Below are 17,783 nucleotides of genomic sequence, written 5' to 3' on the forward strand. Positions count from 1 at the left end.
AAGCGAAAGAACTCCCCAGTGTCAACCCTGTAACCACCTCTCAACAGTTTAAAAGTCTCAATCATATCACCTCTCCTTCTTCTATCCACCAAACTCTGCAGTCCACATTCTCTCAGCCGATCCTCATAACTATCCTTGTACAGTCCTGAAACCATCTTTGTCATCCATCTTTGTATCCTTTCCACAGTTAATTTATCCCCTTCAAATCCTGGGGACCAAATCTGAGAACAATAGTCCAAGTGTGGTCTGATCAGAGACTTATACAACGGAATGATAACCCTCTTATCTCTGCAGGTCAGTGTCCTTCTCATAATAGCAGCAATCCTCTGTGTTACCTTCACCACCTTTGTAATATGTCCCCTAAACTTCAGGTTTCTATCAATCATCAACCCCAGATCTCTTGTCTCCCCTACTTCCTCCAGTATAACTCCTCCCATAGAGTATGCAGCATCCCATCGATGTTTCCCAAACCTCAAGACCTTACATTTTGCTGCATTAAACTGACACCCCCATTCATTTGCCCATCTATCTAGCTTATTTAAATCCTCTTGCAGGGCTACCACATCTGCACTATTACTAATAATCCTTCCCAGCTTCGCATCATCCGCAAACAACTGAATATCCCCCTGCAATCCACTGGCTATGTCATTGATATAAAGGTTAAACAATATAGGTCCTAGTACTGAGCCCTGTGGGACACCACTTGTAACCCTCTGCCTCCTGGAAACTGCTCCACCATACACAACTCTCTGATACCTATCAGACAGCCAATCCTGAATCCAGTTGACCAATCTGACATCCAGACCCATGTGCTGCAACTTAAATATCAGCTTATCATGTGGCACCCTGTCAAATGCCTTCCCCAAGTCTAAGAAAATTGCAGTATATGCCTTTCCCTCATCTAATGTTCTTGTAACTTTATTATAAAAGGCTAGCATATTGCTAAAACAAGAGCGTCCTTTCACAAATCCATGTTGATTCTCACAGATAACATTACCCTCATCTGCCCAATGCTGTATACGGTCCCTCACTACTTTCTCCAAGATCTTAACAACTACTGATGACACACAGACTGGCCTATAATTAAACACTTCTAGTCTGTTACCACCCTTATGCAATGGCACTATTTTACCTTCCTTCCATTCCCTGGGCACCTTTGCCAAAGCCAGACTTTCATTGAAAAGCCACGTTAAAGGTACTGTCAATTCCCTAGCACATTCTCTCAAAACTCGTGGCGAAATACCATCCAGTCCCACAGCTTTACTGACATCCAGAGTACTCAGTATCTGAAACACACTCTCCTCCTGTACCTCCAGACCTCGTACCAGTCCTATCCCTCTAGCATTAAAACTGACTCCTCTAGGATGAAATACTCCAATAAAGTGTTCATTGAACAATTCCACTATGTCCTCTGCATCAGTCACTCTATTCCCATTTTTATCCCACAATATCATTCTTCCACAGTCATTTCTCCTCCTACTGGCCACATAGCTAAAAAATTCCCTAGGATTTTCTTTGGATCTTAGGGCCAATCTCCTCTCATATTCCAATTTCGCTTTCCTTACCACACTAGTCACTCTTCTGGCCTGTGTCTTATATTCCTCATGCATCTCTTCACCTGTCTCCTTATATCTAAGAGTTATGTCCATACAAGGTAGAGATGCAAGAGGGAAATGGGGCCAGTGGTTTTGAGGCAGTATGGTGTGAAATAGAGGTGAATAGAATCAAATACTTGGTGGGATGTTGTTATAGACCTGGTAATGTGGATGGTGGTGATAGTGAAATGTATAGTCAAATAAGCCAAGCAAATAAGAAAAGGGTGATCATTATGGGTGATTTTAATTATGGCAATATAGACTGGAATGAAGAGATAGCAACTGGAAGTAAAGAAAATGAGTTTCTTGAGTTTTTAAGGGATAACTACCTCAGACAGTATGTAACAGAGGGCACAAGAGGATTAAGGGTCTTGGATTTGGTCATCTCATCGGAGGATGTAATTATCAATGAGGTATCAAATCATCCACCAATTGGTGAAAGTGACCATGAGGTGATTACTTGGGTGGTTGCCAGCAGTGCAAGGACCCCTGTGAAAAAAGGGTATATGTGGAACTACAAGGGGGGTGATTATGAAGAGCTCAGGAGACAGCTTGCAGGTGTTGCATGGAATGAGGAGTTAGCTGGAAAAGAGATCAATGCAGCTTGGGGGATTTTCAAAAAATATTTAGTGGATGCAATGTCTAAATGTATACCACGGGTGAGAAGGTTAAATAAGTTAGGTGTGAGATGGATGAATAAAGAGATTAAGCATGCAATACAGAGAAAAAGGGCATTGTGGAGGCAGCATAAGAGAAGTGGAAGTAACCAATTTCATGAGTTCTACAAAGACCAGGCAAGGAGAGTGACTTGGTTGGTGAGAGTAGCTAAAGAGTGGTATGAACAGCAGTTAGCTAATGAAGCTAAAAAGAATCCTAGGTAGTTCTTTCAATATGTAGCCAGCAAAAGAAAGAATGATTATGGAAGGATGACATTGATTGGAGGAAATGGTATAAAGACAGCTGTTGCAGAATGTGTGGTGGAGATACTTAATGAGCAGTTCATAAAGATCTTTCAATCTTGTGAATGTGACTACATGGAGAGATTAAGAGCAGTTGATGATGGGGAGGAGAGACTGACTGTAAGTGAGCAAGAGGTGTTTGGGGAGTTGAGTAAACTAGATGTAAATAAGGCTGTGGGACTTGATAATATATCACCGCGTATTCTGAAGGAATGTGCCAGAGAGTTGACACCTGCCTTGACATATTTTTTTAATACGAGTCTTGCACTTGGTCAAGTCCTAAAGAGTGGAAGGAGGGCAAGATTGTGCCACTTCATAAAGGAGGTGATCGAACTCAAGCATCAAACTATAGGCCTATCTGTGTGTCAGGTGTTGTGGTTAAGTTGTTGGAGAAGCTTGTGAGAACTAGGATCCAGAGTTGAGTTGACAACAATGGTATAATCTTTGATGGACAGCATGGATTTGCTAAAGGGAGGTCGTGTTTTAGTAATCTACTTACTTATTACAATAAAGTGACTGCTTCCTTGGACAGAGGAGAAGGATACACAGTAATATACTTGGATTTTGCAAAAGCTTTTGATAGAGTACCTCATGATAAGTTGACAGTCAAACTAGAGCAGATGGGGTTGGATATTAGATTAGTGCATTGGATTGGAGACTGGCTATCTGATAGGTATCAACAAGTTGTGTATGGGGGTGCAATATCCAGGAAAAGGAAAGTCACTAGTGGAGTGCCTCAGGGATCTGTTTTAGGGCCATTACTATTTAACTTGTATATTAATGATATTGGCGAAGATTTGGATGGAGATATTCAGTTGTTTGCAGATGATGCAAAGTTGGGACGAACCATAAAGAGTAGTGAAGATGTTGTGGCCTTGCAAGAAGACTTGAATAAATTGAGTGATTGGGCAAGCAATTGGGGATGCAAGTTCAATGTTGCAAAATGTAAGGTTTTAAAATTTGGAAAACAAAGATGGGATGCAGAATTTATGCTTGGTGAGAATATATTGTTGGAAGTAGAGGATATAAGAGATCTGGGAGTGATAGTGGATAAGAATCTAAAATTTAGGGGACACATCGCCAAAATTGTGAAGACAACACAAAGACTTCTGGGAATGATGAGGAAGACACTGACGTGTAGAAGTAGGAAGATTCTTGTTCCATTGTATAAGGCTTTGATTAGGCCACACATGGACTATTGTGCCCAGATTTGGTCACCTGGTTTTCAGAAGGATGAAGAGATGTTGGAAAGGGTGCAAAGGCGACTGACTAAGGTAGTTTCTGACCTCTGGAATGTCGAGTATGAGGAAAGATTGAAAAGATGTAATTTGCAGAGTCTAGTGGAGAGAAGGAAGAGGGGAGATATGATAGAGACCTACAAGTTGGTAAGGGGTTGTTATAGGATCAGTGGTGGAGAAGTTCTACAGAGAATAGTGGGAGATCAGGGGAGAACCAGAGGTCATACCTGGAAACTGTATAAAGAGGGTGTGAGTAGGGGAGTGAGAGGCAGGTTTTTTTCGTGCAGAGTTGTGAATGATTGGAATGCCTTGCCTGAGAGTGTGGTGTCTGCAAGGAGTTTGAATGTGTTTAAGACCCGGTATGATGAGATGTGTGTGAGATAAAAGGACCTCCTAGATGAGTCTTTGACTCCATGAGGTCTTGTTTTAATAATAATAATAATAATAATAATATCTCTTCCATAGCTTCTTTTTCGCATGCAATTCCTGTTTAATATTGTTTGTCATCAACTTCACTCCAAATTGCGTCCTCTTCTTCACTTGTGGTATACAACTTACCATTGCTGATAACAAATATTCTTTCACAATTTTCCACGCACTGGTGATATCCCGGCCTTCCAATTCCTCCCTCCATGAAACTTCCCGAAGTTGATGTCTAAGACTATTATAATCACCTGCCTTATAATTCCACATAAGTTCCCGTCTCTTTGATACTCCTGCATGTCTATTCATTTTCCAAGTCAACACCATATGGTCACTCTCTCCAACTGGTGGGAGAGACGTCAACTTAGTTATTATCAGCTCTTCTGATGCTGTAACCAAATCCAAAATTTTTGAACCTCTTGTTCCCTATGTTACATGTTGCCTAAGACATTTGTCCCTCAAGAATTCTAGAAATTCCATTCCCCTATTGTTACATGCATCTTCCTCTCTCCAATTTATACTACTGAAGTTAAAATCTCCCATAACAATCATTCTTCTTGCACTTGCCAAACTTAGCTGTCTAAACATCTCCTGGTCCCCATCCTCTGTGCTCCTGAGTCTGTAGCAACACCCTACTAAATATCCTGTCTTGCCTACCTCTACCTCACACCATACGCTCTCAAAATCATTTGTCTCACTTCCTTCCAAATTCTCCACTCTTAGAGGACATAGGTCATCACTTATCATAAGCAGCACCCCACCACCACGTTTTCCCCTCCTATCCTGACGAAAAATGCTGTACCCTGCTACTTCTATTCCTGTTTTTATATCCCCTTCTGTCAACCACGTCTCAGTGATCGCAATAATTTTTGGCCAGGCTGATGCTATCTGCGCCACCAATTCCTCTCCCTTATTCCGGATACTCCTGGCATTAGTATACAGCATATAAATGCCATTGTTTCTATACCCAGCATTATCCCTTCTAGACTCCACTGGGCTCAGTGTTACCTGACACTGTCTCCCTTCTCCCAAGTATCCATTCCCACAAGAGGCCACCCCTGCTATCATCCTCCCTGGGACACACTGACTCGTTCAGAACAGCAATCTTTCCAGATGCCTACGTCCTTCCTCATTCAAATGTAAACGGTCTCTCACATACAACTCCTCTCTTTCCTCAAACGCACTCCAAGCATCCACATATACCAGTCCTCTCTTGTCACACATTCTCGCTATTATGCCATTCAATATCACCGCTCTTCTGCTCAGCTCATCATTATCATACCTAGGCAACACGCACACTATTTTTCCTCTCTCTGTCTTCTTCCGTACAGTCTCAAGCAAAAATCTCATATCTCTCGCTGCCCGACTTACATTACCACTCAAGTCATTCGTTCCTACCATCACAATCATCTCATCCACCCTTTCACCTCTCTTAATTGCCATAGCCACCCTTTCTATTGTTCCTCCTGGCAAACACTCCTCACGCATCCTATCTTGAACACCACGGATCATTGAGTCGCCATACATTATACCTCTTACCATTCCCTCGCTCCTATTGTTTCCATTCTCTCCTCTTCTTTCATTCCCATACCTCTCTCTTCTACTGTTTCCATTCTCTCCTCTTCTAGCACTCCCATACATCTCTCTCATTCCCTCACTCCTACTGTTTCCATTTTCTCCACTTCTAGCACTTCCATATCCCTCTCTCATTCTGTCTCTCCTACTACTGTTTTCATCCGCTCGTCTTCTAGCATTCCCATACCTCTCTCTCATTCCATCTCTCCTACCGTTTCCATTCTCTCCTCTTCTAGCACTTCCATATCTCTCTCTCATTCTGTCTCTCCTACTGTTTCCATCCTCTCGTCTGCTAGCATTCCCATACCTCTCTCTCATTCCCTCTCTTCTACTGTTTCCATTCTCTCCTCTTCTAGCACCCCCATACCTCTCACTCATACTCCCTAAATTCTCTCTCTCTCTTACTCTGATTCGCCTTGCATTTAACTCTTCCATTCTCCTAATCTTATTTTTCATACTTCTGCTCTCATTCACAAGACATTCCACCTCCTCTTTCAACTCATCTATCTCCCTCTGCAGGTCAGTCACTCTTAATCTAAATTCACTCTCCCAAACAAAACCATCTCCTAAACTTCCACAGTCAAAAAAATGCCATGATTTACTTCTATTTTTCTTTTCATCATGATTTTATTACAACTTCACCTTTCTGCTAAAGAAAAGTTATTGTCTTCATCACTTGATGTTTCTAAATCATATTCAGATTTCTCATTATTACAGTAATCTGCTGTTTATGAGACCACTTCAGGAAGGTTCTGATAATTGAAGGGTTGGACAATTACATGGTACTTTATCAGAAATTGGTTGTCATGCAAGAGTCTGTTAATTGAGGGATTATTGTTTGGGAGGTTGGATGAATGGTAGATTATAATTACAATGCTATTAACGTAATCAATTATGTCTTGCTTAAAATATGCTACTTTAAATCTTGGATCTAATTGTAGAAATAATATATTTGTTTTCAAATAAAGTATCAAATAGCTAATTTCTACCCATTGAAATTTTTTTCATTGCTCATACTCTAAAGAAAAAAAAAAGTCTTATCTTCATCTTTAGATAAATACATTTTCAGAGTTGTAGGTAAGTGCACTTCTGAAATTAAAGCAACATTTAAACTAATTGAACTCATTTAAGCTCAAGAAAACCAGGACATCCTATTAAGAGATTCAACGATGACTTCTAAGGCTGGAACAGGCCACTCGAGGCCTAAATCATTGATAGGCATGATGATGATGATGATGATTTAAATTCATGGTTGGAGTAATTTAAACACTCTAGTAAATTTAGCAGTGATTCCATTAAAAACTTCTGATTTGATGTTAATGTACTTAAATGTTGTCAATTACACAAATATTTAATGCTTTTTCGATCTTGTATTTGTTGTAGTATATAAAAAATAGAGTTTCAGCTAGTAGTACATCTTAAATCTTCACATGAATTTTCTTCACATAAGTAAAAATTTCATATATTGTTGTTGGCCAAAATTTGGACTTCTGGCCAAATTTTTGGACTTTTTAATATAAACTACAATTAAAATACAAGACAACATAAAAAAAAGTACTTATATGGTGTACTATCATGCAAGATAAGGAGAAACTTTTCCCTGATTCACTGCATTTATGATGTATGTAATTTTTTTTTTTTTTAGCTGGCCAAATACTGAATCCTAAATATTGATATTGCAGTTATATAAATTGATAAATATGAAGAAGTGTTTCACAATACCATACTATTTTCATTGTAATGTTGTAATGGAATGTGTGAAAAATAAATTCAACAATAAAATTTTAAGATAGATACCTCTTAAATTAACTTCTACTAAGATGAATACCTGCTACTACAAACTTTGCTTTTCATTCTGCTATTAAGGAGAACAAACAGTAACGGCTGTTTGTTCCTCAAACTGTGGTGTCCATTCAAAAATGTATGTTCTCCATTGATTTTTGTACATGCAATAAAAAATTTTTTTTTGTCATCCAGTGTTATTAATTTTTCAAGAGTATCTTTTTTATGTGATTAAATTTATGACTGTAAATAACAACATAGTTTGTATTTATTATAATAGTGTATTTCTTTCTTAATTAATTTGATGAGAATTTATTTGTTTAAAGGTAGAAAATGAATATGGTAGTTATGAAGCATGTGACTTTTCCTATACTGCCCATCTAAGAGATCTCTATTGGCAGTATTTAGGCAATCGTATTGTACTATTTACAACTGATGGCGCTGGTGATTCAAATCTAAAATGTGGAAAAATAAGTGGCGTATATTCGACTGTTGATTTTGGATCAGGTATGTATGTGTAATCGTATCTATTGTTATTTAATGAAATTTTATACCTAATATTTTTAATTTATTATTATTATTATTGACATCCCAACCCCCTGTAGAATTATAATACTCATCAGAGAATGTCTACACTAGGGGCGAATGCTGATCTTGAAATTCATGCTTGCTCTTGTTATCATTCAGGGAGTGAGAGGTGTGATTGAAGTCTGATTAGCGGAATAATGAATTACTGACCATTTAAAACTATATATTTCAAAATTTATGTACATTTAATCATACAAATACAACTTTTATTTTACAAATGATATTCTATCTTTTTCAATTTAGCTACTTGAATACAAATTCTACCCTACAGTTCTTCTTTATGAACTGGTCAATAACATTGTCATAAAAAGTTGTAACTTAATTTTCCCAATCAACAAGAACACTTGTAAAGGCTGGCTGAAGCTCACTGGCTAGAGCTACTATCACTGCATATGGCATGTGTTTAAGATGACATGAAGGGAGCGGAAATGGCTATGCGCATGCATGAAATCACTGTGCTGCAGCGAGGACCTGGAAGCTCCGACAACCGAGCAAGTCAAGGTAGCTTTGACTAGATGAGCAAGCATCAGCCTTCGATACACAACGCAAAGCTCAATTATTGCCGTGCAAGCTTACGACATCTTCTGTCTACAAAAATAAAAGTCTAAATGGAATGCTTATAAATGCATGCATTTATTAACAAATAAATATTACTTCTTTCTCAATCAATGAGCTTGCGCAGCAAGCATAGCAAGCATGGAGAATTCGCCTCTGGTCTACACTAACAATTAACTTGCCATACTAACTACTAACATTATTACATAGACTCTATCAGAAGTCACAGTGGTATTTCAAACAGCAGTGCTGAAAAAAGTAATTATTACAGAAAATGTAAAGTGGAAATGAAACAACACACCCACAGTGTGGCTTATAACAAAGTTTTTGTAATTTTTACATTTATGTTTATGTATGTCTTGAAAATTATGCCTGGTAGTTCCTGCAGAGTACCACACATTGTAATTTTCATTCCAGACACTGAAACTCGCATCACTCCATTACTGATACTAGTATCTCCTGCTGTATCTAACAATACAGCAGGAGCTTTTTTGTTTTTCCTCTTGTTTTGATTTACTAAGCATTTGATTCTAAGCATATTTGTATCAGGAAATTAGGTGGGAACAGTCTGATGCAAACCATGTGAGGAAGGTTGCACCATCTTACTGGAAATAAATCTTCTGTTTGTTATTCTCAGAGCAGTAGGAGCCACTCATATTTTTTAAATTATTTTGATCATTATTATTACATGGGCATCTTCATGAAGTCCAAAGGCCTAATTATTGCAGGAGACCCAAGCTAACTATTATCCATATATTGCCTTTCTTACTGTTCCTTAAACTCATTCACAAAGTGATTCTGACCACATCTGGTAACTCATTCAACTCATCCACACTCCTTTAGAAAAGTATTTGATTTTCACCACACAACTTCCAGGATGATCCCTTGATTAACTTCTTCTTATGTATTGAAAACTTTCTTCTTCTTCTATCCTATAAAAACTTCTTTAGCAACTTATATATTTCTATTATATCCTTACTTTTCTGCTTATCAATGAATTATTATTATTAACATCAGACCTCCATGGAGTTAAAAGACTCATTGTGGGGAGGTACACATTGTCACACAATTTTGATGACTTATTCTGATCATCAAACCATACTTTAAACTCATTCAATGTATCTACATTCATCACACTGTCAGGCAGTGCATTACACTCTCCATGCCAAGAACTTGCTTTTTATGCTCTTGCTCACAATCTTCTTCTACAGTTTCCCCTCGGGATAGCCCATTGTTCCACCTCCTTCTCCCATTCACTCATCAGTCACTCTTCTTTGGACCTTTTTATCTTCATCACTGTGAAGACCAGGGGACCAAATCTGTATTTCTGCATGTTAATGTCCTCTGCATCATTGCCATAATCTGATGTGATAACTTCACACCTTGTGCAGTGGTGTGATCTCTAAACTTCAGATTCTTGTTTACCACTACTCCAAGGTTTCTTGTCTCCTCAACTTCCTCCAGAATTTCCCCACCAAGTGTATACTTTGCATCCTATTGCTGCCTACCAAATTTCAGGATCTTACATTTTGCAACATCTAACTGGCAGTTCTATATTGCTGCCTTTTCATGCATTCTATTCAAGTCCTCCTGTAAAGCCTCAGCATCTGTTTGATTCATCTTCACTCTCTGCAGTTTTGCATCATCTGCAAACAGTTGTATATCTCTAGTTAAACAGTCCCAACATCATTAATATATAAGTTAAATAACAATGATCCCAAAGCAAACCTCTGCTGTACACCACTAGTGACTTTCTTCTTACTGCATTCCCATACACAACTTGATGATACCTATCAGAGAGCTAGTTGCTTATCCAACTCACTAATATATTTTAAATTAAACTTGCCAAGAAATTATATTCTTGTTTAAACCTTCATCCAATTGTAAGCAAACAAAGTTTGCTGATGAAATATCTTCATGACTACTTGTATATAGAGGCTGATGACTTCGCATCAGTTATCTCATAATGCAAAACACTCATCTCTTTCAGACATGTAAGTGTTATGAATTATGGGAAGATCCACCCAGACTAGTTTCAACCTTTATTGAGTGGGAATGTGGTGAACGAGACCTAGAAGTGATTCCAGGTTGAATAAATGCAGAAGTCAGGTATTTCCCCATATACAAGTAATAAAAAGGGCCACACCTAGACCAGTTAGGTGTTCTACACTGATGTGTAGAAGTAGGGAGATTCTTGTTCCATTGTAAGGCTTTGATTAGGCCACACATGGACTATTGTGCCCAGATTTGGTTACCTGGTTTTCAGAAGGACGAAGAGATGTTGGAAAGAGTCCAAAGGTGACTGACTAAGGTAGTTTCTAACCTCTGGAATGTCAAGTATGAGGAAAGATTGAGAAGATGTAATTTGCAGATTCTGGTGGACAAGAGGAAGAGGGGAGATATGATAGAGACCTATAAGTTGGAAAGGGGTTGTTATAGGATCAATGCTGGATAAGTTCTACAGAAAATATTGGGAGATTAGGGGAGAACCAGAGGTCATCCCTGGAAACTGTATAAAGAGAGTGTGAGTAGGGGAGTGAGAAGCAGGTTTTTTTCGTGCAGAGTTGTAAATGATTGGAATGCCTTGTCTGAGAGTGTGGTGTCTGCAAGGAGTTTGAGTGTGTTTAGGACACAGTATGATGAGCTGTGTGTGTGTGTGTGTGTGTGTGTGTGTGTGTGTGTGTGTGTGTGTGTGTGTGTGTGTGTGTGTGTGTGTGTGTGTGAGATAAAAGGACCTCCTAGATGAGTCTTTGACTCCGTGAGGTCTTGGGGTAATAAGAATAATAATAATAATATGACCTTGTATATACCCAAGCTGGCTAGCACAAAGAATACTGCTGCTATCAACCAACTTTTGCATCCTAGCTCTGACCAGCCACTCCAATACCTTAACTACAACTCTAGATATATAGGTTAGCCTATAATTTGTAGCCTTAGCCTTATCACCACTTTTGTGAAGTAAAACAATTTTCCCTTCCTTCCACTCTTTTGTTTGACTTGTGCTGTTACAAGACTCTTGATAAACAGGTATATCAAGGCAGATACTAACTTGGAACATTCCCTTAAGACACATGGTGATATGTCATCATTACCAATCTACCACTTTCATCCATTAAGATCATCTTGTCATAATCATTTTTTTTCTGATTGATACATATTGAAAAATCTCCTACGGTTTTTCTTAGCCTGATTAGCTCACTTTTTCTGCCCTTACTAACTTAGTCACCCTCCTGGCCTGCTTATTATATTCTTTGTGCTACTGATGATTAATACCTAATTTCATACTTCACCCCCCCATTCTTCCATTTGACACCTAGCCTTTTGACCTTCAGAATACATTCACACATAGATGCTGTTAAGTATCTCTTTGTGAGTTCCAAAGCAACATTTATTTCTGTCCTACTTAACTTCTCATTCCATGGCATAGCTCCAAGCTGTCTCCTAAGCGTTTCATGATCACCAGTCTTGTAATTCCACATATATCCTTTCTCACGGAAGTCTTCATATGGATAGTCATAATCCAAGCGATTGGTTTATGATCATTCTCATTAACTGGAGGGAAGTGCAACTCCCCACTAACAGTCACATCCTCTGAGGAAATGATCAGATCTAAAACTCTCAATCCTTGCATGCTCTCTTTTAAATACTGCCTAAGATAGCTATCTCTCAAGAAATTCATTTTTCTTAATCTGAAATGCTGCATCGTCATTCCAATCTGTACTGCCATAATTAAAATCACCCATAATGATCACTTTCCTTTTTCAAGTTGCTCACACATTTCTTGGTCTATAGCAACATCTAACGAAATATCTCTTCCTGTCAACCTCCATCTGATACATTACTGACTCAAAACTTTTGCCACTATTTTCCTTTTGCATCTCCATTTTGTGGGGCTGTAATTCCCTTGCTATTATCACCAACACTCCCTCTCCTGTCTTGTCCTTTCTATTATCAAGAAAAATATTATACCCTTTCATTTCTATTCATGTCAGAATATCGGAAGTTTATTTTGCACTTGGTTAGACTATAAGAAATTTAGTTTAATCCTTTATCCAAGTGTAAGCAAACAAAGTTTGTGCCTGAAAATATCTTCAGGACTAAAGTAAGGTGGTGCAACACCAAGCAACTCTGAGCAAAGGTGGACCAAGCTCTCATCACTCCTTGTCTCAGTATCTCCCATAATGCAAAGCACATCTCCCTGTGGACATGTATACTGCTATGCATTAAGGGAAGGACCACTACCCAGGCCGGTTTCGACCTTTATTGAGGTCTCGTTCAGTGGGAGGCAGACCCAAATGTGGAGATACCAAGGCAGAAGCAATAGAAGAGGTCATATTTACAAGTTCCAACAGGTGTACCACCTTATTATTGAATTACTCTGGATTTAGAGAAATATGTTGGAAGTTCATTTTGCACTTGGTTAGACTATAACAAATTTAGTTTAATCCTTTATCCAAGTGTAAGCAAACAAAGTTTGTGCCTGAAAATATCTTCAGGACTAAAGTAAGGTGGTGCAACACCAAGCAACTCTGAGCAAAGGTGGACCAAGCTCTCATCACTCCTTGTCTCAGTATCTCCCATAATGCAAAGCACATCTCCTTGTGGACATGTATACTGCTATGCATTAAGGGAAGGACCACTACCCAGGCCGGTTTCGACCTTTATTGAGGTCTCGTTCAGTGGGAGGCAGACCCAAATGTGGAGTACCAAGGCAGAAGCAATAGAAGAGGTCATATTTACAAGTTCCAACAGGTGTACCACCTTATTATTGAATTACTCTGGATTTAGAGAAATATGTTGGAAGTTCATTTTGCACTTGGTTAGACTATAACAAATTTAGTTTAATCCTTTATCCAAGTGTAAGCAAACAAAGTTTGTGCCTGAAAATATCTTCAGGACTAAAGTAAGGTGGTGCAACACCAAGCAACTCTGAGCAAAGGTGGACCAAGCTCTCATCACTCCTTGTCTCAGTATCTCCCATAATGCAAAGCACATCTCCTTGTGGACATGTATACTGCTATGCATTAAGGGAAGGGCCACTACCCAGGCCGGTTTCGATCTTTATTGAGGTCTCGTCAGTGGGAGGCAGACCCAAATGTGGAGATACTAAGGCAGAAGCAATAGAAGAGGTCATATTTACCTATACAAGTTGCCAACAAGTGTACCACCTTATTATTAAATTACTCTGGATTTAGAGAAAGATGTTGGAAGTTTATTTTGCACTTGGTTAGACTATAATAAATTTAGTTTAATCCTTTATCCACTTGCTTACACTTGGATAAAACCAAGTGCAAAATAAACTTCCAACATCTATTAATTTTGTATCGAATCTTCTTGAATGGCAGGAAATTTCAAGTAGAGTGCTGTACTCAAATATGAGAATGGGGAACTGGACAATGAGACTTATTTGTGCCTCTGGTCCCACAGAAGGTTCTGCTAAGGTAGAAGTGGAGGAATTTTTTGAGGGTTTAGAGAAAGCAACTGACACAATGAAAAATGAAAAGTTGGTCCTTGTCAAGGATCTAAATAGCACAGTAGGAAATGATTGTCAGACATACAAAAATATTTTGGGAAAATTTGGAGAAAAGAGAAAAACTAATAATAATGGCAAATACCTGTTCAATTTTTGCTCAGGACATGGACTGCTTATTACTAACACAATAATCCAATATAAAAATGTGCACAAATTCACATGGAGAGAAGAGGCAAGGAATAAGAAAAGTCTCATTGACTGTGTTATTGTTGATAGTGATTCATTTTAAAAATTTATGAAATTTACAACTGTGTTAAAAAACTTTTATATTATTCCAATGTTTTGATCTTCACATCACGATCATCATCTGGAGCATACATCGATATACAAGACAAGCTGAGTTACATTATTAACTGTAAGCTAAAGAAACAATGCTGTGATCACATGTTATTCTACTGGCATGACCTCTAGTGAAAAAAAAAATAAATAAATTACATCAAGATAAATTCTATTTACAATGACAGGAATAAACATTCTTTTAGATGGTTTTCTTTCAGAAACAATGATGACCTATTTTTAGTATTACAGTTCTTTTTTTTTTGCTTTTAGGATACTTGATTTTCTACAGTCTTGTAGTAGTTCTTAATGAGGAACATGCGTCAAATATATACTTTCCATATGTTCCGATTGGGGTGGTTGATAATAATCTCACATGCTTCCTTAAATTTCCGTTCATACCATGTTTTCATGCGATGTAGACAGCTAGTGCTTTTCCATTCATTTCTGTGTAAGGTATTCAGGGCATGATCAGAAAGGCCAGCTTCACCATAATTATTATATTTAATGTGTCGTTTATGTTCTTTTTGTCTGATAGGACTCGTGCATCCTGTTTCTCCCATATATGGTATGTTGCAAGTACAATAAATCCGGTATACTCCAGGGTGGGCTAGTGGAGGCTTTGGATGAGTTGAGCAAGCTTTTTAATTTTGCAGGAGGTTTGAAGTGGCTTTGAGGTTGTATTTTTGTAGTACTCTGTTTATTTTGTCTGATGTTCCTTTAATGTAGGGAATGGTTATAATTTTACTGTAGTCTGGTTTGTCTTTGTTTTTTTTTTTGAGGTTTTGTAGAGAATTTTGTTAATAGTGCTTTGACTGTATCTGTTTTTTTGTAAAGTATTAATGATAATTTTGAATTCATCTTTCAGTGCCTGTTTGTTCGAGCAGATCGTCTGATCCTTGTTTTTTAGTGTGTTGATGACACCTAGTTTTTGTGTTGGGTGGTAGGAGTTTATGTTTATATATTGTCCCATATGTGTCGGTTTCCGGTAAACACTGAAGGAAAGATTGCCAGAGGGAAGACATGTGGCAAGTGTATCCAGAAACTGAAGTATGTTGTGTTTTTCAATTTCAATTGTGAATTGTATGCGTTTGTGTTGTTTGTTTAGGTGGCTAAGGAATGTGTCTAATGTCTGGCGGCCATGGGAGCAGATCGCAAAAACATCGTCAACCTATCTAAGCCAGACTTTGGGTTTTAGAGGGGAAGAACCTAAGGCAGGTTGCTCAAAATGTTCCATGTGAAAGTTAGCAATAGGGGGGAATAATGGCGAGCCTATGGCTGTGCCTTCTTTTTGTAAGTAGAAGGCGTTTTGCCATACAAAATAACCCGACCATAATACATGTGCAAAGAGCGCCGTGATATCTGGAGGGAATTTGTTCTGTAGGAGAAAGATTGTGTCATTGATTGGGATATTTGTGAACAGAGCAGAGACGTCAAAACTGACTAATAAATTATCTTTTTCTAATGTAATGTCTTTGATGGTGTTTATGAAGTGTTATGTGTTTTTGATATAGGAGGGGGAATGACCTACCAATTCCTTGAGTGTTGCCGCTAATTTTTTGGCTAAGTGATACATCAGGCTATCAATTCCTTCAACTATAGGTCTTAACGGTGTGTTTTCTTTGTGAATTTTCAGTAGCCCGTAAATTCTTGTGGAGCGCGCGTAGTGAGGAAATAGTTTTTTGACCATATTTTTTTATATGCTTTCTAACGTGTTAATATATCTGTACGTATCTTTCAACATATCTAAGCCAGACTTTGGTCTGGCTTAGATATGTCGACGATGTTTTTCCGATCTGGTCCCATGGCCGCCAGACATTAGACACATTCCTTAGCCACCTAAACAAACAACACAAACGCATACAATTCTCAGTTGAAATTGAAAAACACCACATACTTCCGTTTTTCGATACACTTGTCACACGTCTTCCCTCTGGCAATCTTTCCTTCACTGTTTACCGGAAACCGACACATATGGGACAATATATAAACATAAACTCCTACCACCCAACACAAAAACTAGGTGTCATCAACACGCTAAAAAACAATGATCAGACGATCTACTCCAACGAACAGGCACTGAAAGACGAATTCAAAATTATCATTAATACTTTACAAAAAAACGGATACAGCCAAAGCACTATTAACAAAATTCTCTACAAAACTTCAATAATAAACAAAGACAAACTAGACTACAGTAAAACTATAACCATTCCCTACATTAAAGGAACATCAGACAAAATAAACAGAGTACTAAAAAATACAACCTCAAAGCCACCTTCAAACCTCCTGCAAAATTAAAAAGCTTGCTCAATTCATCCAAAGACCCTCCACTAGCAAACCTGGAGTATACCAGATTTATTGTACTTGCAACATACCATATATAGAAGAAACAGGATGCACAATTCCTATCAGACAAAAAGAACATAAACCACACATTAAATATAATAATTATGGTGAAGCTGGCCTTTCTGATCATGCCCTGAATACCTTACAGAATTGACTGGAAAAGCACTAACTGTCTAGGTTGCACTAAAAATGGTATGAACGGCAATTTAAAGAAGCATGTGAGATTATTATCAACCACCCCAATCTGAACAATAATGATGGTCTAAAAATCCCAAACATATGGAAAGTATGTATTCGATCCACGGAACGTTCCTCACTAAGAACAACTATAAACAGGACTGTAGAAAATCCAGTATCCTAGAAGCAAAAATAAGAATTATAATACTAAAAATAGGACATCATTGTTTCTGAAAGAAAAACCATTTGAAAGAATGCTTATTCCTGTCATTATAAATAGAATTTAGCTTGATGTAATTTTTTTTTCCTCCAATAGAGGTCATGCCAGAATAACATGTGATCAAAGCATTGTTTCTTTAGCTTACAGTTAATAATGTAACTTTGCTTGTCTTGTATATTGATGTATGCTCCAGATGATGATCTTGATGTGAAGATCGAAATGTCGGGATAATAAAAAAGTTTTTTAACACGGTTGTAAATTTCATAAATTTTTAAAATGAATGCTGATCACCGTGTAACTCTAAAAGATAGGATGTTGATAGTGATGTTTTCTCCCTGGTGCAGGACACTAAAGTGTACAGAGGATTTGAAATTGGAAGTGATCACCATTTAGTCTTCAGAAGGATAAAATTGAATTCATATTGAAAAGAAGAACATGTTAGAAAGTTTTAAAGTGAATAAAAGTTGGAGAGCTCTCAGATGTGAACCGTAAAATACACAAACATTATTGAAG

At 37.9% G+C, this 17,783-nt stretch overlaps 1 protein-coding gene across 3 annotated transcripts in view; it reads left to right on the plus strand.

Annotated features, from left to right (window-relative positions):
- Nucleotides 1-17,783, plus strand: part of LOC150100738 (beta-galactosidase-like) — a 381,618-nt gene that overhangs the window by 178,191 nt on the left and 185,644 nt on the right. For all 3 annotated transcript variants that reach the window (XM_090401983.1, XM_090401982.1, XM_090401984.1), the window contains one exon: nt 7,899-8,079. In XM_090401983.1, coding sequence (XP_090258109.1) covers nt 7,899-8,079 — 181 coding nt within the window. The remainder of the gene's footprint in view (nt 1-7,898; nt 8,080-17,783) is intronic.

Source organism: Typopeltis vanoorti, chromosome 12, assembly GCF_054136105.1.
Source record: "Typopeltis vanoorti isolate ZY-2024b chromosome 12, IOZ_Tvanoo_1.0, whole genome shotgun sequence".
NCBI classification, from domain to species: Eukaryota; Metazoa; Arthropoda; class Arachnida; order Uropygi; family Thelyphonidae; genus Typopeltis; species Typopeltis vanoorti.